The sequence below is a fragment of the Gracilinanus agilis genome, chromosome 1 (assembly GCF_016433145.1).
Source record: "Gracilinanus agilis isolate LMUSP501 chromosome 1, AgileGrace, whole genome shotgun sequence".
Classification (NCBI taxonomy): Eukaryota; Metazoa; Chordata; class Mammalia; order Didelphimorphia; family Didelphidae; genus Gracilinanus; species Gracilinanus agilis.
In genome coordinates, this window is record NC_058130.1 from 401,144,403 (window position 1) to 401,166,336 (window position 21,934).

The 21,934-nt window shown below is 39.4% G+C and overlaps 1 protein-coding gene across 1 annotated transcript in view; it reads left to right on the top strand.

Annotated features, from left to right (window-relative positions):
* Positions 1–21,934, top strand: part of MYO5B (myosin VB) — a 582,592-nt gene that overhangs the window by 556,956 nt on the left and 3,702 nt on the right. Inside the window, exons 30-35 of the mRNA XM_044681604.1 lie at positions 5,198–5,291; positions 8,636–8,779; positions 14,031–14,182; positions 16,780–16,869; positions 18,436–18,586; positions 21,544–21,829. Of these exons, the coding sequence (XP_044537539.1) occupies positions 5,198–5,291; positions 8,636–8,779; positions 14,031–14,182; positions 16,780–16,869; positions 18,436–18,586; positions 21,544–21,829 (917 nt within the window). The remainder of the gene's footprint in view (positions 1–5,197; positions 5,292–8,635; positions 8,780–14,030; positions 14,183–16,779; positions 16,870–18,435; positions 18,587–21,543; positions 21,830–21,934) is intronic.

The window sequence follows — 21,934 nt, forward strand, 5'->3', positions numbered from 1 at the left end:
GATGGAAGGACGAAAGAAAGGGAAAGGAGGGAGGGAAGAAGGAAATTCCAGAGGTGGACAATATGTTTTCTTCATGAGACTTTTGGAATTGTGGCAAGTTATTGTGTTGGTCAGATACTAAGTTTTTCAAAGTTCACTTATATTTATAATATTTCCATGACTGTATAAGTTGTTCAGACTCTGCTTATTTCACGTTGCATCAATAGTCTTCCTAGGTTTTTCTTTCAATTCCAAAAGACTCATAAAGAAATATATTATCCATCTACAGAATTTCCTTCCTCCCTCTCTCCTGCCCTCTCCTCTTCTTCCTCCTCCTCCTCCTCTTCCTTACATTGAGCAGTTCTATCTTAGGTCAGTTACAAAAGCGGAACAAAATGTTCCATGTTTATTTAGTCAGTAAACATTTGTATGAATAGTGTGTAGGGTTACAGAAATGGTAGGTGACCACTCAGTTAAGCCCACAGGGGCTAGGGTCACCACCTGAAATTTACTGCAGGTCAAGGCAAGTAATATGGGGTTCTTCCTTGTGTTAATTCTCAACCAAAGATAATTTAGAGGGTTAGGGAGCAGGGTAAGGAATATCACATAAACATCAACAAAGAATGCAAAAAATTGACCCATACATACTCACCTTCCTAGACCCTTGGCAGGCAAAATTGATTATACTAGGTACAGGGTATTTTGATTCATTTTCAGATATTTAATTTCAATCTCGCTCTCTCTGTCTTTGTCCCTCCCTCTCCCTCTGTGTCTCTGTCTCTCTGTGTCTCTCTGTCTCTGTCTCTCTCTCTCTTTCTTTCTGTCTCTCTGTCTCTGTGTGTGGGTCTCTGTCTCTCTGTCTGTCCCTCTGTCTCTGAGTCTGTCTGTCTGTCTCTCTCATCATAATCTTGAGATGGCTAGTTTCAAGAGAGGTTGTAATGTAACCTAAAATCACAAAAGTGGTAAATGCAAAGGAACCAGGTCCTCTGACTCCATCCATCAGAATTTTTCCTAGTCCACAGCAATTTATACTATTAACTGTAGTACTCTCTGCATAAAGTAACCTTGCATTTTCCAATTTTTTCCTAAAATTGCCACTTTCAAACTCAAAAACTTTCAAACTTGTTCTAAAAGAGTCAGCTGAGAGAGGCAGGACTGTTTTGCACATGAGTCCCTGGACAGCTACAATAAATAAGCCTCAAGGGCTTGACTGAGGAATAGTCTCAGTTCTGACTGGTGTTTGAGGGCTTTCCCCTAGTACCAGAGTGACCCAAGAGACAGAACGTGTCTCTCACACTGCTCTACCCTGAGGATTAACATTAATCTGGGAAGGTCCATTTCTCTTTCGTGAATGTATTATATTTAACAAACTAAAGAGATTTCCCTGTGCCTAAATTGGCAAAAGAGCAAGGTAAATGAAACATGGATTACCAGGAAATTTACCATTACCAGATTTGAAGGGTAACAACTTCCCAACATGGTGAGTTAGACAGTTTAGAGAGAAAGGCATTCTATTTATCTAAAGAACTCCCATCCTTCCCATCGTCTCCCTTTACTCCATAGTTCCAAGCAGGCTCCAATTCAGAGCTGAGAATCTAACCAGACCCCTATTGATCCATAGTGTAATGCAAGGTGGCTAACAGAAACTTTTTGCTTCTGTAATTTCAAACGGTCACAAAAAGTCAGTTAAACATCTTAGAATCTTCAGAAAGTCAGTTAGGACTTGAAGCTATAAATAGAGGTGAAGTTCCAACTGATGGGGCTTTTTTTTTTTTAACATTTATTAATATTTATTTTTTTGAAAAGTTAACATGGTTACATAATTCATGCTCTTACTTTCCCCTTCACCCCCTGACTTCCCCCTCCCCCCCCCATGGCAGATGTGTATTTCCACTGGTTTTAACATTGATCAAGATCTATTTCCAAATTGTTGATAGTTGCATTGGTGTGGTAGTTTCGAGTCTACATCCCCAATCATGTCCACCTCAACCTATGTGTTCAAGCAGTTGTTTTTCTTCTGTTTCCACTCCCACAGTTCTTCCTCTGAATGTGGGCAGTGTTCTTTTCCATAAATCCCTCAGAATTGTCCTGAGTCATTGCATTGCTGCTGGTACAGAAGTTCATTACATTCTATTTTACCACAGTGTATTGGTCTCTGTGTACAATGTTCTTCTGGCTCTGCTCCTCTCACTCTGCATCAATTCCTGGAGGTCTTTCCAGTTCACCTGGAACTCCTCCAGTTTATTATTCCTTTGAGCACAATAATATTCCATCACCAGCATATACCACAATTTGTTCAGCCATTCCCCAATTGAAGGACATACCCTCATTTTCCAGTTTTTTGCCACCACAAAATGCGCAGCTATAAATATTTTTGTACAAGTCTGTTTATCTATGATCTCTTTGGGGTACAAACCCAATAATGGTATGGCTGGATCAAAGGGCAGGCATTCTTTTATAGCCCTTTGAGCATAGTTCCAAATTGCCATCCAGAATGGTTGGATCAGTTAACAACTCCACCAACAATGCATTAATGTCCCAGTTTTGCCACATCCCCTCCAGCATTCATTACTCTCCCCTTCTTTCATTTTAGCCAATCTCTAGGTGTGAGGTGATACCTCAGAGTTGTTTTGATTTGCATTTCTCTAATTATTAGAGATTTAGAATACTTTCTCATGTGCTTATTTATACTTTTGATTTCTTTATCTGAAAATTGCCTATTCATGTCTCTTGCCCATTTATCAATTGGGAAATTGCTTGATTTTTTATACAATTGGTTTAACTCCTTGTATATTTGAGTAATTAGACCCCTGTCAGAGTTTTTTGTTATAAAGATTTTTTCCCAATTTGTTGTTTCCCTTCTGATTTTTTTTTTTTTTTGCCTTTTTTGATTTTTTGCCTTCTGGCTTTCGCTGTGACTGGAGGCTTTTGGCTTTGGCCTTTTGGCTTGCTTTGCTTTGGCCTTAGCCTGTGCTTATCTTCTCTTGGGGAGATTTAAACCTATCTCATTTCTCTGGACCAGTCCCTGATCTCCCTCCATAGCCCTCCCCTTCCCCTGAATTTCCTGTGGGCCCTGGGTGGAAGGGAGGGCTTGGTGATTGAACATTGTGGGTTTTAGTTTCTATAGACAAGTAAAGTATCCTCAAATAAGTTACCCCTAGTTTTAGTGATTCAATAAGGACTTTACTTAAAAGGCAGTCAAATCTCCCGACTGGGAGAACAGGCTCTCTCAGTCTAAACCTCTCCGCGACCCATCCCCCACCATCACCCCTCTCCCTAGCAGCAGTTAGAAAATCCTGAACCTCTTTCCCTCTGACTAACCTGAGATTAATAAATCCCCTTGTTACCTATTCAAGCCTCTGGTGAATCATTCTATCAAAAATTGAGGCAAGAGGGAAGGAATCATTTTCTTTTATTTCTTGAAAGAATTGGGGGCATCCATCTTGGCAGGAAGTACCCACCCAAGACTTCCTCCAGCCATCAGTTTGACTGACAGGGTGGGACCCTCTCAACTCCTCCCTCAAGAGACTTTAGAAACTAACAAGAGAAACCCTCCAGCCAAAACCTAAACATTTCTTACTGGCCCCAGTTTCCTCCCTGTATTCTCTGTCTCAAGCCTCTGGGAATAAACCTGTTTGAGCTGCCCTCTCCTACATACCCCATTTCCTTTATCTCCTATATACCTTCCCATACCTTCATTCCTCTACCAATCACCTTATAATCACCTATATCCCCTTTATCCTTCACAACCAAATTGTGTTCGAGACCCACTCAGATTACCTTATTTACTTCTTGATAACAATAGATTGAGTAGATTCTAGGGGCTGCTTCTTGGTTTTATGTCTAACTTGGGCATGATAAGAATCAGTTTCATAATCTAAACCACAGAATCCTCTTGTGGATTTATCTACCTTTGCATTTGGACCCTGTTCTCCGAATGGCCTTGATTAAAAAGAGAGAGATTAATTCATGCCATTGTTGAGTAGAAAGAAGGGGCAACTTACGTGTACATATGTAGACAAATGCTGGGGTGTGTATATATATGGTCATGCATATATATGTATATATTCAGTGGATGGAGACATATATATGGCTAAAAGCTAGATCCAAATGAAAGGTTCCAGGGCATTAAGAAGACATTGAGGGAGCAGTGAGGTGGCACAGTGGATTAAGAGGGAGGCCTAAAGACAGAAGGGCCTGGGTTCAAATGTGGCTTCAGATACTTCCTAGCTGTGTAACCCTGGGCAAATCATTTAATCCCCATTGCCTAGCTTTTACCATTCTTATGATTCTTATCAATAATATAGTGATGATTCTAAGGTAGAAGGAAAGGGTTTCTGAAAAAAAAGAAGAAAACATTGATTGCTACAAGACTGAAGATATGCAAATTTTAAACACATTTACAAACTTGGAAAACACCCTCATTTCTCCAGGGCCACATTAGACAGAACACATCTCCCTTAAACCAAACAAATGATTACCCTTGGCAATAGAAATGCAAGTGGAGTCATCTACCATGGTGAAATCATATACCATGTAAGTCAGCCTTTAAAAGGAGCCCCCACCCAGAGCAATCAGATTCTCAGATTTAGTAAATGAAGGTCATTCTATTATCTTTGGTATCCCTGCCCTCTCTCATTGGGTGGGGTATGGGGAGGGGGAGGAAGAGACCCAGCTGCCATTGCAGCTGAGGGTGATAGAGAAAGGTAGCAGATGACACTAATAACAGTGAAATCATTCCCAGTTGCTTTAGATCTCTCATGGCCATTGCTCAACTAGCTTTGTTCCCAAGGGCTACTGAGGACTCAGGGAGCTTCAGCCACCGTCTTGCTTTTTCTCTCTGCTCTAATTGGTCTCTTTCAAGCCCTGAAATTCACACCTCACCCAGATCCATTCTTTTAGCAGGCACACCTGTTGTGTGTACCCAGGTAGGGTGTGTACTTCCTTGGCAAGGTGACTTGGGAAACTATGAGATTTAACAGACAACCAGGAGCCTCAAATGTAAAGATATTTGTCGTGTCTTTAATGTGAAAGCTGACTCTGAATCAGACCTGGATTCCTAAGCAAGGCCCGCCTACTTGCTGTCCAACGGCACCCTGTATTCTTCAGATGCAGCAGCTGCCAGGGTCTGGATGAACTCCTTTCTTGGAAAACACAGGGTTTGCCAAAAGTCAAGTTTATGTACCTTTCTCCTCTATTTTTCTCCTTCTGGTTTTAGGACCTCAAAGAATTGGTAGAGAAGCTGGAAAAGAACGAGAAGAAACTGAAAAAACAATTGAAGATTTATATGAAGAAAGTCCAAGATCTAGAAGGTATTTCATTAATGATGAGATTTAGCAATGTTGGGCATTGGGAGAAAGGAAGTGGGACCTGGGATTGGTTACTTGTTTTGAGAGATGTTTATCCCTGGAAAAAGAAATTTTGTTTCATATTTTTCTGCCAAGAACTTTCTTGCCTTTTCTGGGACTTTTTTCTCTTTACCAGAATTTTGTGGTTTTCTTTTTGTTCTTTTCCCCTGAGTGCCCTCTTAGTTCTTTTTGAAAGGCAATTATTAGGCACCTCATTATGATGTTATATTATGAGGTACAATACTAGGCACTAAGGGGGGATTAAGATGAAAGTGACATATTTTCCCTTCCCCAAAGAACTAACATACTGCTAGGTAAAGATATGTATATTCATAAAAATCCATTACAAAATATATTATAATAATTGGGGGCAGCTAGGTGGCTCAGTGGGCTGAGAGCCAGGCCTGGAGATGGGAGGACCTAGGTTCAAACCTGGCCTCAGACACTTCCTAGCTGTGTGATCCTGGGCAAGTCGCTTAACCCTCATTGCCTAGCTCTTACCGCTCTTCTGCCTTGGAACCAATACATGGTATTGATTCTAATATAAAAGGTAGGGGTTTAAAAAACAAACAAACAATGGAGAGCCAGGCCTAGAGACAGGAGGTCCTGGGTTCAAATCCGACCTCAGACACTTCCCAGCTGTGTGACCCTGGGCAAGTCACTTGACCCCCATTGCCTAGCCCTTATCACTCTTCTGCCTTGGAGTCAATATTGACTCTAAGATGGAAGGTAAGGGTTTAGGGAAAAAAATGTTTTTAATTAAAAGAAATTTTTTAAATTAAAAACAAACTAAATAAATAAACATACACACACACACACACACACACACACACACACACACACACACACAAGGGCAAAGAGATCAAAACAATTGCTCTAGAAAAATTTGAGGAGAGGAAATAGCTCCTATATAAGAGAGAGATTTCTGGAGCTGATACTTAAGCTGGACTTTGAAGGAAGAGGAGGATTTCAATGTATCTCTTTCCCCTTGTTCAGTTATTCAGTTGTGTCTAACTCTTTTGTGATCCTCATGGATCAATACTGTCCATGAGGTTTTCTCGACAAAGATACTACAATGGTTTGCCATTTCCTTCTCCAGCTTATTTTATAGATGAGGGGATTGAGGCAAACGGGGTTAAGTGACTTGCTCAGGGTCATATAGCTAGAAAGTGTCTGAGGCCAAATTTGAACTCGGGTCTTTCAGGCTCCAGGTGTCCAGTGCTTTACCCACAGTACCATCTACCTGTCCTTCATGTTTGTTCCCTGTTCAAAAAAACTTACCTAGAGGATAAAAGTAGCATCCAAACCCCTCCATAGTCCCTGTCAATCTCTCTATACCATTTTTCCCTATATCCCTAAAAAAATTCCCTTCCATAACCACTTTAGGCTATGATAAATTTTCAGTCTTCTGCCTTCTAGGATATATTATCTCTATTGCTTATCAGGCAATAGCAGATTATATCTTTATATTATTATCTAGAGGGCAGCTAGTTGGTAGATAGAGCACCAGATCTGGAGTCAAGAGGATTCATCTTCCTGAGTTTAAATCTGTTCTCTGACACTTACTAGCTGTGTGACCCTGAACAAATCTCTCAACCCTGTTTGCCTCAGTTTTCTTACCTGTAAAGTGAGCTGGAGAAAGAAATGGAATACCATTTCACTTTCTTTGCCAAGACCTAACAACAACAACAATTATTGCCTATATACATGCAGTTATATCTCAAAGTCAATAATAAATCTTTTGGAAGTAGCTACATCAAACCTTATAGGGCTTCGTATCCCCTCATGGCCCTGCATACAGTAGATATTCAGTGAAAATTTATTAATGTGGCATCTCCATTTCATATATACCAGCCTCCTCCTGCATAATGTCAACACAATGAGGTTTCTTTCACTAGATTCCAAGCCAGTTGGTTTCATTTTTGTCTTTGTAGGCTACTAGGATACAAGAAGCTCAATAATATGATGACTCTTTACAGAAACCTACCTTGCCTTTGGGAGTCCCAAGTGTCTACATGTAGGAGCCAAGAAACTTAAAAAATAAAATAAAAAGTGACTGCTTCTGAAAAGCTGAGCACCTACCAGTTCTGAAACCTTCATAACCCAAGGACAAATATTGTTATTAAATGCCTAGTTTTGAGATTTTAATTACTTAACTAAAAGATATTCTGCCCATCCCTCTTTTCTTCTTATGGAATTAAAAGGGCTATCCATCATCCATGTTACTCATCCCCCTGAATAAAGATCAGAATTTCAAACACAACTAGAATTAGCCTTTGAGATCATCTAATCCATCCCTTTACCCCTAAAGAGAGTCCAAGAAAAAGTACTCACTCTTAACCTTCATTACAACTGTGTAGAGAAGACAGTACTTGTTTTCATTTTTATCTTTGTGTCATAGTGTATAGAATTGGAGACCTAGACTGGGAGTCAGGAAGACCTTAGTTCAAGTCCTACCTCTGACACAAACTGGCTGTGTGACCTTGGTCAAGTCATTTACCCTCTCAATGTCCTCTTTAGTTCTCTATGTTGCTGAGTGGGTGCTTTGTTAGAATTTCCTCAATGAGAAGTCCTTATATCAATTGGATATTTTTAAAGTTATTTTCCACATGTTTGAATATTTGTGAAGTTTTTGGCAAAAATACTGTAGCAGTTTGCCATTTCCTTCTCCAACTCATTTTATAAATGGGGAAACAAAGTCAAACAGAATAAAGTGACTTGCCCAGGGCCACACCACTATTAAGTGTCTGAGGCCAGATTTAAACTCAGGAACAAGAGTCTTCCTGACTCCAAGTCCAACACTCTATCCATGGTACCACTTAGCTGCTTTCTCTCACTGATGTCATTGGTCATTTTTTTTTTAATCCCAGTTCCTAGCACAGTATCTGGCTCAGAGTAAATACAATCAACTGCTCATGAAGTCAAACTGAATTCTATAGTCCTTTAACTAACTTAAATGTCCTTTTGTTTCCATTTGAGCCCATCCTCTCTCTTCTTATCCTAAGTGGAAACCAGGGGCCTCCTGTCAATGAGTGTTATTACAGTTGCTGTCATAAGTCTTATAGACACCTGGGCAAGCCCCTGCCCTTAAGGAGACATACAGTTAGGACAGGGAGGGAACAGTAGAAGGTAGCATACAATAAACTGCTGCAGACTCTTCAGAAAGGCCAGAATAGTCTGTCCCTTGGAAGTTGCAAGCCTGACTTTCCCCTCATGGATTGTTGTCATCTCTCTGAGCTCCCAGCTGGTCCTCAGATTTATCTGACAGTCTTAATGAATGCTTCTTTTTATCTTTCTTCCTCCTTTAGCTGCCCAGGCCCTAGCTCAGAGCGAGAGAAAGCGACATGAGCTTACCAGACAAGTCACAGTCCAAAGGAAAGAAAAGGACTTCCAGGGGATGCTGGAATACTACAAGGAAGATGAACCCCTTCTCATTCGGAATCTGGTGACAGGTTAGAAGGTTTTGTGGGGGGAAGCTGGTAGCTAAGTGGATTGAGAGGCAGGCCCAGAGACAGGAGGTCCTGGGTACAAATTTGGCCTCAGAGAGTTCCTGATTGTGTGACCCTGGACAAGTCACTTGACCCCCATTGCCTAGCCCTTACCACTCTTCTGCCTTGGAACCAGTACATAGTATTCATTCTAAGACAGAAAGTAAGGGTTTTTAAAAATAATAATAAAAAGAAGGAGAAAGAGAAGAAGGAAGAAGAGGAAGTGGTTTCATGACCCCTTCACTGCAGCAGCTACTTTGGAAACTTTAAGAAATTTGATAAAATGGAAATTTGATCCTCGGTGGGTCTGGTTATAGGCAAGCCTAAGTTTGTGGGAATTTGAAGAGGGTTAGGCAGCTCTCTGGGATTTCTATGGGAAAAGAGTTTAGACTGAGGAGGAGAATTGCATTGTACAGATAGGAGGCAAGGTGGTACAAAAAACCAGGCACAAGCAATGTAACCCTGTGTCTGGAGAAAGGCCAGTGTGGCATTCTGAGATTTCTGGCCTAGGCTGTTGAAACTCTGACTCCTAGAGGTAAAAGTGCTTTCAGTGGCATAGAGCTATAGAGACTGTTAAGGATGAAATTATTCATCTGTTAATATCTTACTCTCCCTGTTACTCCTGGTTCAAACAAAGAATTAGGGTGGGATAGTAGACTCAGACATGGAAGAAGGGCTTTCCATGGAGAGCTGGGAGGAGCAATTAGGCTAAATGTGCTTGAGGCTCAGGTTGTGATTATGTACATAAATGTGTATGCATACATGCTACCTAGCTCCCCCTGTAGAGGTATTTTTAGGAGCCTTAGATTTGTTCTTAGGGAAGGCCATGCAGGTACTATACCTTTCTCAAAGACTTCTTCCCTTTCATGGACCTCAAATAGATCCTCAAATAGTTTCAATGCTCTTCAAGGCCTTTCTCCCTGCTGAGCTCACCATGGCTGCTTCTGACCTTGGCTTGGTTCCCAATAAAGGAAATTATGTGGGCAGATATACTAGAAAACTTTGTAATTTAGGGGAAGATCTATATCAAGAAACTAGGGTTCTACTTTTTTTTTAACCTATTTCCATATTATTCATTTTTTAAATAGAGTAATCTTTTAAAAACCAAAACCCCACATCCTATATCCATATAAACAAGTGATCAATCATATGTTTTTCTTCTGCCTTTCTCCTCCCATAGTCCTTTCTCTCGATGTGGATTGTACTTTTTTTTCCTGTCCCTCAGGATTGTCCTGGATCATTACATTGCTATTAGTATCAATGTCTATTATATTTGATCATTCCACAATGTTTTACTTTCTGTGTACAGTGTTCTCCTGGTTCTGCTCATTTCACTCTGCCTCAGTTCAAGGAAGTCTTTCCAGTTCACATAGAAATCCTCCAGATCATCAATCCTTAACAGCACAATAGTATTCCATCACCATCAGAGACCATAATTTGTTCAGCCATTCCCCAATTGAGGGACATCCCCTCATTTTCCAATTTTTTGCCACCACAAAGAGTGTGGCTATAAATATTTTTGTACAAACATTTTTCATTATTATCTCTTTGGAGTAGAAATTGGGTTCTACTTCTCCCAAGCAAGTCACTTATCTGCTCTGTTTCCTCAAACATAAATGGAAGATAATGTTCATCTTGTGATTATTTTAAAGGTCAAATATATAAGAGGGATGAAAGAGCTTTAAAAAGTATAACAGGAGGTCTTGGGTTCAAATCTAACCTCAAATACTTTCTAGCTGTGTGACCCTGGGAAAGTCACTTAAACTCAATCGCCTATCCCTTACTGCTCTTCTGCTTTGAAATCAATATTTAGTATTAGTTCTAAGACAGAAGGTAAGGATTTTTAAAAAGAAAAGGAAAGTATAACAGTGTTTTGACGTGGTGGTGGACTCCTATGATTTCTACTCCCAGAAAGATGGAACCTGGGAGATTTCTTGAGTTTGGGAGTTCCAAGTTGTAGAAGGCCAACACCTAGTTGGGTGTCCATATTATGTCTAGTACCAAGATAGTGATCCCCTCAGGATGAGAGGACCACCCAGGTTACCTAAGAAGAGAAAAACCAGCCCTGACTGTATAAGAGTTTAAATTTAAGTTTTATGTTAAATATGAGAATTCTAAAGTAATATTGTGGCCTCTGATTTAAAAAATAGTATAGCTTAAGTCAAAATGACTTTTAGCAGCTTTATTTACAAAGAAGTGAAAAAGTGAAAGTGGAAAAATGTAGATAAAGAGACAGATTCTCTAAGCCTATCAGCCCTTCTCCTGAGAAGCCAGGCTCAGCCTCGGTAGGGCTTCCCCATGACTCTGTCTCCACATGGATTTCCTGGTAATCCTCAGCCAGAAGTGCTGGTGATGTCTTCAGTCGGGGTTCCACCAACATAGCCTCCTCCAAACGCGAGGAAGGGAATGAATCTCTAAAACCAATCTCTCCAGAAGCCAGGAAAGGAATGCCTCTAGACCATGCTGGTTTCCTCTTTTATCATCCTTTTTTCCACATCACTTCCTGTCACTCCTCCTTCACAGAAACCAATTGCAGTCTTTCAATTTGCCTAGCACTGCCCAAGGGGGTGGGAGGAGGTAGTTCCTACTATCCTAGGTTCTATGGGGATATATAGAACACAAACCTGCCCACAAGGAGTTTACAATCTAGTTGTTTGGTATGTGGGCTTACTGTTTGTGTTATATCTTATAAGTCTAGAGCCTGGCCTGGCACCTCTTATAAAGAGGTATTTTTCCCAGTGGATCTAGAAATGGAAGCTTGCTCAGTCATTCCATGTGGCTTTAAGCAAGAGTGATATAAGAAGCTGAATATTTGGTTTTAAAACACTACCAGAGTCCAATCTTTAATATGTCTCGAGATCTATCTATCATCTCCAGATAATCTGATGAAGACAACTTAGTTGATAAGGAAGTAACAGGACACGGGAGATCTTTCTGTTAGCTCATAGCTGCTTCTGTGTCTCTTGCAGCATGGAGTTTATTATTTATACTTCAAGACTTATTTCACACAAAAGAACCCCCCTGAAACTTTGCAGATGCGCAGAAGTTACAAATTATGTCATATCAAAGCACAATAAAGTTATAGTTTTACAAAGAATTTTCTTATGAAGATAATACCGGATGAGAAAAAAGTCCCAAGGCTAAAAATGAGCCTCACTTTATCTAAAAGTTATTTTGCCTGAGCTTGCCACTCGGTGACCTTGGGATGCCTGGAGCAGTTAGAGAGATATGCCCACAGCTACAGCTTAACTCTGCTGAGTGAAAAAAGGCTGTTAACTCATTAAGTGCTGGTTTACTAAGAACTTAAAGTTTTCCTAGAGGCTATGATGTTTTTCAATAAGAAAAGGTGTGGATCATAAAAGGGGTCAAAAGAGGAGTCTTAATGGCTCCCAACAAATATCTATTTCTTGGTAGCTTGACACATTAACATGAAAAGTTGATGATGTCAAATTAAGAGAGAAAAGGGCCCTAAAAAATTGAAATGTTGCATTTGGTGTTTGGAAAGCGTAGAGTTCCTTGTAAATGACTAGTTTGTGTGGAGAGTAGGCACTAACCTAAGTAACTTAACTTACTTAGGGAATTTAATTAGTTCTCTCCTATAATGTGTCCCCAAAGAGCTTCTCTTCAGTTAAACAGCAAATGTATAGGAGACACCCAACTCTATGCTCAGCATTGCATCAGATTCTAAAAGGAGGGAGGCTGAGGGAAAAGAGAGAGAAATAAAAGGAATGTACAAACACAAGTAAACAAGTATAAGAGAGTCACTAAAGACACACATGACATATTAATCATGTAAAATTTGCCACAAGTCATTAGAAGATGGTGATTAAATCACTAAAACAAGCAGTAAATGCCATTCTATCAACGGAAGAAGAGATCAGTCCTTAGTCTCTCCCTGTTCATGGCAGACTCACACTATCTTTGGGGTTGGATCCCTTTGTCACACTGCCTTTGCACACAAGACTTATAACATGGTGTTATAGACAGAAAATTGGACTTTGAGTCCTGAAGACCTAGATACAAATTCTGCCTCAGGTACTAGCTGTGGGAACCTGGGCAAATGACATTATCTTCCTGAGCTTCAATTTCCCTCTTTGTAAAATGGAGAAAATAGTAGTAAATTTCGCAGGGTTGGGGCAGCTAGGTAGCCTAGTGAATAGAGCACCAGACCTGGAAGTTGGAAGGATCTGGGTTCAAATTTGGCCTCAGATGCTTCTTAGCTGTGTGACCCTGGGCAAGTCACTTTACTCCAGTTGCCTAGCCCTTATCATTCTTCTGAATTAGAATTGATACTTAATATTGACTTTAAAATAAAAGGTAAGGGTTAAAAAAAACTTAGAATTGTTGAAAGGATCTTTACAAATTATATGTAAAGTACTTTACAATTCCAGTTGTTTTGGTAGTGGTGGTTTTATTCCCATCTACTAAAGGATATTGTGTCAACTTCTGAGGAGAAGAAAAATATTAAGAGATAATGTAGATATAAGAGTATGTGGCCAAATGGAAAGTAATTTTATGCCCTGAAATTTTTTCCAAGGCAGGACTGGAAGCTAGCTTTAGCTTCAAGTTTCTTTAGTTATATAATACTTTCCTTTGCCTAGAAACTCCTGTTTTTAGGCACAAATGCACCAAGGATCCATGAGTGTCATGCTTGCTTACTCTTCTAGTATAAAATACAAGGGCCAGAACAAACATCTGAATGTTGCAGTCCAAACAATAAAAAGAGAACGTTTAAAAATAAACCAGAATAATCTCTAGGTGAATTAATTCTGTACAGTATCATCTTCCTTAGCAACTCAGGCTTGCCAACAAACTTTAGATAGTAAAGCTGCCGATAACTCCTGTAGAGCAAATATCTCTCTCTTGGCATGAGCGTAGCTAGCTAAGGATCCTGTGAGTTCCTGTGCCTAGGGCAGTGTAAGGAGAGAAGGCAGAGTGAAAAGACTGACATGCCCAGAGGCTGCTGTGGAATCTACACAGTAGCTCCCGGTGCATTTACAGACTCCTTCAGCTCCTACCTCCAGGAATGTTAGCTGCCATTATGAGGGTGAGGGAGGAATACTGATGTGGTCTGTCCACCCACTCTTTACTGCTCATGAATCCAATTCTTTAAGGTTGAAACCACTAGAGCACTTATTTGCATGGTGAGCCAAGACTGTAGGACCCCCAGGTATGTCATTAATGCTCACCCCAGTGTTTCTTATTCTTTTGGTAGATCTGAAACCCCAGATGCTGTCCGGCACTGTTCCCTGTCTCCCCGCTTACATCCTCTACATGTGTATCAGACATGCAGATTATGTCAATGATGACCTCAAAGTTCATTCTCTGCTCACCTCAACCATCAATGGCATCAAGAAAGTCCTAAAGGTAACTAACTACTCTGGAAAACTGGTCTTGAAACAAATGGAGAGAACTCAGCCTGCCTCGACTTTGAGGAGGAGCAAAGAGGGGGTCCAAACCTCCTTCCCCATGGTCAATGACCTCTTAGAATGAGGGCGACACATACACTCATCTTTCAGCTAACAGAAAAACTGAACCTCTCCAAACATCACAACTTATATTTTCAACCTTTCAAAGGGAAATCTTTCTTAAAAATAGATTATTAAAGGATCATATCCATTATTTTTGTTTTTTCCTTCATGAATTTTTCTCTAGTGTAAGCAATGCGTATTTTATTTTACAACATGACAAACAGGGAAATATGTATAATTTTATATATGCAGGAGCTACATCATATTACTTGCCTGCTTGGGGAGTGGGAGAGAAGGGGAGAAAAAAAGAATAAGGCATCGATTTTTAGACATAGTAAAAATTTGTTTCTCTTGGATAAGTATATTTATTATAATTCATTACACAACTATAAACTATAACAAATCATACATATCATATTACTGTTATATTGCATATTATGTTTTGTTATAGATAAAAATGGTAACTAAAAAATGGAGTACGTACTAGCCTGTTTCTTTTAAATAGGTGATACTGAAAGTAATATCACCTTTTGAGGATGTGTCGTAGTCATCGTCATGAACATTTGTTATAGTACTATAATTCTGTGTCTGCATTTTAGTTTGTCTGTTCTTCTGATACTTGGCTATTAGTTGTCTAGCTGAAATAGTACCTGATTTCTAATTCTGCCTCCCACAGCCTTCTGTTTGATTGCTTTTAGTATGAAACCAGACATTCATCTATTTGTTAATTCATTTAACAAATATTTTAAGCACCTATTTTGTGCAAAATCCTCTTCAAGAGGTAAAAAAGTACTCAAAGAAAGTATAGTTCAGTGGCACATAAGGCACAAACATGGAGATGATAATAGCATACAACCATATATGATTTAGATGCAAAAACAAGTACTTTATGAGGTTGGTGGGTGGGTGCAATTTGTTACCAATAGGTGAACTCCAAGGAAGTTTTCTTTGAGGAGAAAGCATTTGAGTTGGGCTTTGAAAGTCAATCAAAATAGTATATATGAAGAACTTTGCAAGCTTTACAGCATTATATAAGTGCTATTATTAAAAGGACAATTACTTAATAAATGCCAACTAATTGATAAGAGAAAAAGGAAGGCTATTCCTATCGAAAAGCAAGACTCAATAGTCTTCTATATAAGTTCAAACTCCTTAACCCAGCATTCAAAGACCCCTATAATTGGTGTCACTGTATCTTTTCAGCCTTATCCCATAGCCCTGTCTCCCCAATACTACATACTTTAGCCAAACTAGTCCTCTCGCTTTCATTCAAACATTAAATGCACCTTCCAACCCTCATGACTTTGCTGATACTACTGCTTCAGTCCTCAGTTCATCAGTTCTCTCCATGGAATCGGATGACATTTTTCATCATGAGTCCTTTAGAACTGTCTTGAACCATCATCTTGGTTAGAATAGCAAAGTCTTTCACAATTGATTCTCCTTACAATGTTGTTGTTGTTGTGTACAGTGTCGTCCTGGTTCTGCTCATTACTGTATATCAATGCATATATTATTCCCCAGCAAACCTTAACTTTCTATATGACTTCCCAAAAGTCTTAGCTTAAAAGTGCATTAAGACATTTGGGACCTATTATGTGTTGTTATCTACTTGGCTGAATTTTTCTGAATTTTGGAACTCATCATGTATTATTATTTCCTTGGCTAAATTTGTAATTTCCCCTTGGCTCCACAGTCACTGGCAGAGCAAACAGATATGCCCAATGGCCAACAGGGGGTTTCTGCTTTCTCTGCTTTCTCTGATTTCTCTACCTTTGATTGTCCAGAGTCATTGGTCCAGACTGAGGCTCCTCTCTGGAGTGTAGAACCCAAAGACCACACATTTTCACAGTCTACCAGTGAATCCCACAGACATACAATTAATATCCACACAGTCCCATTGGACAAGGCCACATTGGCCATTCGATGTTTTACAATACTTATTTGGCCTCTTCTCTATACGGCCAGTCTTGGTTCTTCAGTATCCAACTATTACTGGCCTTTGAGTTTTCATAATATACTTTTACCACTGTTGTAAGGAAAATGCTCTGTAAACTTTAGAGCACTACATAAATGTAAATTATCTGGACGTCATGGTCTCAGTTGCTTCAAAGTATGGAGTTTGGAATGCCTATGCCATATGCTTGTGCCCAACTAATATCGTGTTTTTTGCTGCCATGGATAGTACCCTGAAAGCTAAGCAGTGGCCTTACAGATATGTGCCACTGGGGCACGAGGTGAGAGAGATGTTTTCTAAAACATTTTTTATTTATCCTTGTGACTAGAGAAACAGCTCAATTCAACCAAATAACTTCTTGATAGTAGTCTCGTCTTTGAGTTATCATTATCTAATTAAAGCCACATTGAACAGCAGAGGAGAACATGCACAGTAGGGTGAAAAATATAAAATAATGAGATAAATAATAAATAATATTGAGTTAATTAAAAAAAAAGATGAACAGCACTCATTCAGTGAATTTCTTTTCCTTTCAGAAGCACAATGATGACTTCGAGATGACATCCTTTTGGTTATCTAATACGTGCCGTCTTCTTCACTGCTTGAAGCAATACAGTGGGGATGAGGTAAGAGAGGGACATCAAAATCAGAGTCTATCAAGAACGTCAGTATTGAGAGGAAGAGCAGGAGGAGAAGGATGGAAAGGGGGAGGGAAGAGAAAGGAAAACAAGGATTAAAGAAGGGAAGAGAAAATAAGGGGAGGAAAGAAGATGGAAGGTAAGAAATGAAGAGAGCAAAGGAGGAGGAAGGAGAAAGAGAGGGGGAGGGAGGGGGAAAAGAGAATGGAGGAAGAAGATGAAAGAAGTAGGAAAGAAATATTATTGCCCTATATCTAGTCTGGTTATGAGTCAGTCTCCCCAAATCTAGCTGAGTTGGTCCATCAGTGGTATCCAAACCCTTTCTAGACTGGTAGAAATAATTTGTGCTCCATAAGCATAACCTTTAAGAAACAAGGATCACCTCCATGCTACAAAAGGCATCAAAGAAAGATAGTTTGGTATGTGTGTGTGTGCATGCAAGCATGTATGTGTGTGGTTTTTTAATGTTTTTATCTAAATCTACAATATTTGGATTAGTATAGAGACCTAGTATGGAAATTATTTTTACCAATACAGATCAACAGCCGTTTTACAGCTTACAGTGTTGCCTGGGACATTGAGAAGATAAAACATTTTTCCAGGGTCTATTGCAATCAGTCTATGTCTAGATTAAGCCTTACTCTTCGAGATCCTGAGATCCAGTTTAGTTACAACATCATAGCTTTAGCAAAGTACTTTAAAAAAATGTTGAAATATGGCTAAATTGACCACATCCTTCTCTCCAGGCACTGAAATATTTGTTCCAATAGTGTCCCCTAACTTCGGTGCCTCCCTGAGTATGTCAGATGAGCTGAGTTTCTCACAGGGCTAGCTTAAGCAGTAGTCAAAAGGGTGCATGGACATTTTCAGATGGTGTTATAAAAAGAAGAGATGAGATGGTAAAAGAAACTTGGTTTCCATCATAGAGCTTGGGAAGGGCTCTGGATTTAAGTTCATGGGGATCTGTTTTGGATTCCATCTCTGCTCATTACTATTGTATGACTTTGAACCTTTCTCTGAGATTCCATTTCTTTCTCTGTAAAGTGAGTGGATGGATCTCCAAGGTTGCTTCTAGCACTCAATTCAAAATCATATATTTTTGAATTTGATAGCATCCTTTAAAAAAAAGTAGTTCTTCCATACCTTATTGTCCTCTAACAAGAGTAAAATGAATGACTTAACTGAAATGCCAAACTTTGGTGGCATATTGCCAGCTCTGTGATTTGGGGTACGTCATTTAAATCCCCGATGCCACTAAGTCTTCATCTCCATAAATGAGAGGGAAAAATAAAGGAATTCCAAAGTCCCTTCCAGATGCAAATTCTATGATTTTTCTTTCCTATTTAGTTTTTTTATATATACATCACATGAATAGCATTTCAGTGTTAACATCAGAATAGTATCATTGGTTGTTTCATTTTGGGTTTTTTACAAGTAAGAAACCAAGAGAATGAGGAGTGCTTAGAGGCTGCTGTGGTCCCAGCGGCAAAGTCCCAGCTATCATCCTATCCCTGGTAGCCGGATGAACTCTCCCAATGTACTTTTTTTCACCAGGGCTTCATGACCCAGAACACCCCCAAACAGAATGAACACTGTCTTAAAAATTTCGACCTCACCGAATACCGCCAAGTCCTGAGTGATCTCTCCATCCAGATTTACCAGCAGCTCATTAAGATAGCAGAGGGCATGTTGCAACCGATGATAGGTAAGTAGGCATTGTGCAATTGGTATGCATGTGAACTTTTGGACTCTGTCCAAGGATAACCTGCTTGGTGCTGCCACCCCCTCAGAAGAGCTGAAGCAAGGGATAACACTGCAGAGAACACTGCAGTTCTTCCCAAGAAAAGCTACTTTTTGTTTAAGGAAAAATAAGACCTGCCTTGTGCAGAACAGATATGCAATACTGAGTTCTAGTCCTGGATGTGACGCTTAATAGAAGTGTGACGCTAGGTAGTTCCCCTAACTTCTCTGTCCCAGTTTTTTCATCTGTAAAATGGGAATAATAATCTCTCAGGATTGTTATATAGAAAACTATATATATCATGAAATGCTAAATAAATGCTCTTTTGAGGTATTTAATAGATATATTTAATTTAAGATAATTAGGAAATATTTGTAAGAAGAAGAAGCATTTATATAATGCTTTATAGTTTGCAAAATGCTTTTCAAATATTGGATAGTTAGGCGGCACAGTAGATAGAGTACTAGACCAGGAGTTGAGAAGATTCATCTCCCTAAGTTCAAATCCAGCCTCAGACACTGCTAAGCTATTTGACCCTGGACAAATCATTTGGCTCTGTTTTCTCATTTATAAAATGATCTGAAGAAGGAAATAGCAAACCATTCCATTATCTTTGGCAAGAAAACCCCAAAATTAGATCACGAAGAGTTAGACATGACTGATCACAGCAAATAATTTACAAATATTTCATTGTATTCTCACAACAATCCTGGAAGGTAGGTGCTATTATTATCCCCATTTTACAGATGAGGAAACTGAGGCAATGAAAGGTTAAAGTAACTTGCCCAATATCACAAAGCTAGCAAGTATCTGAGGCAGATTTGAACTCATTTCTCCCTGACTCTGGGCTTAGCATCTCTGTACTTACCTTCTGTCTACCTAGTTGCTTATTTATTAAATATCTTCTTTATTGTAAATTGTCTCTCCTGGATCTATTTTCCAAGTCAGTTGTTTTTTTTAATGAGATATTTCATGGTTTCTTCTGGGTTTTTTGTTCTTTTTATTTTGTTTTATTGTTTCTTGATGTCTCATGAAATCATAAGCTTCTAGTTGACCAATTCTAATTTTTGAGGAATGATTTTCCTCTGTCAACTTTTTGAGCCTCCTTTTTTCATTTCTTCTTGCATTGCTTTCATTTCCTCTTCCCCATTTTTCCTCTGCTTCTCTTAATTGGTTTTTGAAGTCCTTTTTGAGCTCTTCCAGGATCTGTTTCCAATTCATATTTTTCTTTTGGACCTTGTGTGTGTTTGCTTTGCTTTCACTGTCCCCTTCTGTATCTGTACCTTGCTAATTTGTCTCCATAAAAATTCTCTACAATTAGGTGCTTTTTTTGTTGTCTGCTCATTTTCCCAACCTTTTTATAGATAGGCTCAGCTATCTGAGAGGTTAGAGTATCCTCTTAAACTTCAGACCTTCCTTGATGCTACCTTTAGCTTTATTTCAGGTTTTCTCTACATCTTCTTTATTATAAAAGGCATATAACCATGTAGCAGTGTGGCAAAGGTGACCTAAGACTGAGAACTCAGAAAGAAGTAAGGAGACTTATATTTTCTAATCCAAGAAAGAGTGATTGAAACTTTCTAGATGAAGGGATCTTAACTTTTTTTTATGACATTGTGGTGAAACCTATGTCATCCTGCTCAGAATAATTCTTTTCTAAACTGAAAACTTAAAATTACAAAGTAAACAAAGTATATTGAAATATAATTGTCAATTAAAAACAAAAGTTCATAGACTATGGGTTAAATACCTGTTGTAAATGCTATCACTCTCATTCTTTGCCCAAATCCCAGTTACTCAGGCTATACACAGGTACAGAAGTAGCTTGAACTCTACCTTTCTTTAGGAGTCCAAGTCATGCTTCCATTTCCTATGTAGTGAAAGTGTTTTGAGTTCCTTGGATAAAGAAGTTCCTAAAAAGAACCCTTTGTACCAATTTTTTCTTCATAATAAGCTATGTCATAGTAAAATTCCAATTTAGTACTATTTCACAAGGCAGGAGAACTGAAATACCACTTGAATAACTTGCCCCAGAGGCTTCCAAAGCAAATATTATTAATCCCATGTCTTCAAGCTAATCTCTCTCTCTCTCTCTCTCTCTCTCTGTTTCTCATCCTCCTCCTTCCAACTGTGAAATAAGATTATCTGAAGCCCAGAAGGCAATTTGAAAGACTTACCTCAGCTTATGTAGCATTTGGCAAACTTTACTTCTCTTTATCCTTAGACTTCTCCCTAGAGCTCACTTCTTAGCCTTTCCAAATTCAACATGGAAACTCTTGGGTAAGAAGTCTTATGCCAAAGATGAGGATTTAGGACATAATAATAATAATAGTAGTAGTAGCTAACATCTACATAGTACTTTAAATGCTGCCTAGCTTTTTACAAATACCTCATTTTGTCCTCACAATTCTGGCTGGTAGATCCTATCATTACCCCCATTTTAAGGTGAAGAAACTGAAGCGGACAAGGTTAGTGACATGCCCAGGGTCATACAGCTATATTTAAGGCCAATATTAAGTCAGGTCTTCCTGACTCCAGGTTCTATCCACTGTACCACATAGCTGCCATGCTTTATAAAATTTGTTTCTCTGAGTATTTTTCTGCTATCTTATGCCAAGACCCAGAGTGATTGGAACTTCTGGGGGATATAAAAAGTGCTAATCTCAGGGGCAAGTGGGTGGCTCAATGGATTGAGAGCCAGACCTAGAGATAGGAGATCCTAGGTTCAAATCTGGCCTCAGACACCAGCTGTGTGACCCTGGACAAGTCATTTAACCCCCATTGCCTAGCCCTTATCATTCTTCGGCCTTGGAACCAATACATAGTAATGATTCTAAGATAGAAGGTAAGAGTTTTAAAAAAAAAGGTCAATCTTGTTTTATAGGAAAAATCTTTGCGTTCCTTTGCTATTTTCTTCCTAGTGTCTGCCATGTTGGAAAATGAAAGCATTCAGGGTTTGTCTGGAGTGAAGCCAACAGGCTACAGGAAGCGGTCTTCTAGCATGGTGGATGGTGACAATTCCTATAGCCTGGATGCCATCATACGCCAGATGAATTCCTTTCACAGTGTGATGTGTGACCAGGGCCTGGATCCCGAGATCATCCAGCAGGTGTTTAAGCAGCTCTTCTATATGATCAATGCTGTAGCCCTCAACAACCTCCTTCTGAGGAAGGATGTCTGCTCTTGGAGCACAGGCATGCAACTCCGGTAAGTTAGTGGGGAGGATGGGGGCTATCCCACAGCTACAGCCAATATCACAGGTTCCCAAACAGTAAGCACAAAGCAGAAACTATGGCTTTCCAGCCCTAGGAT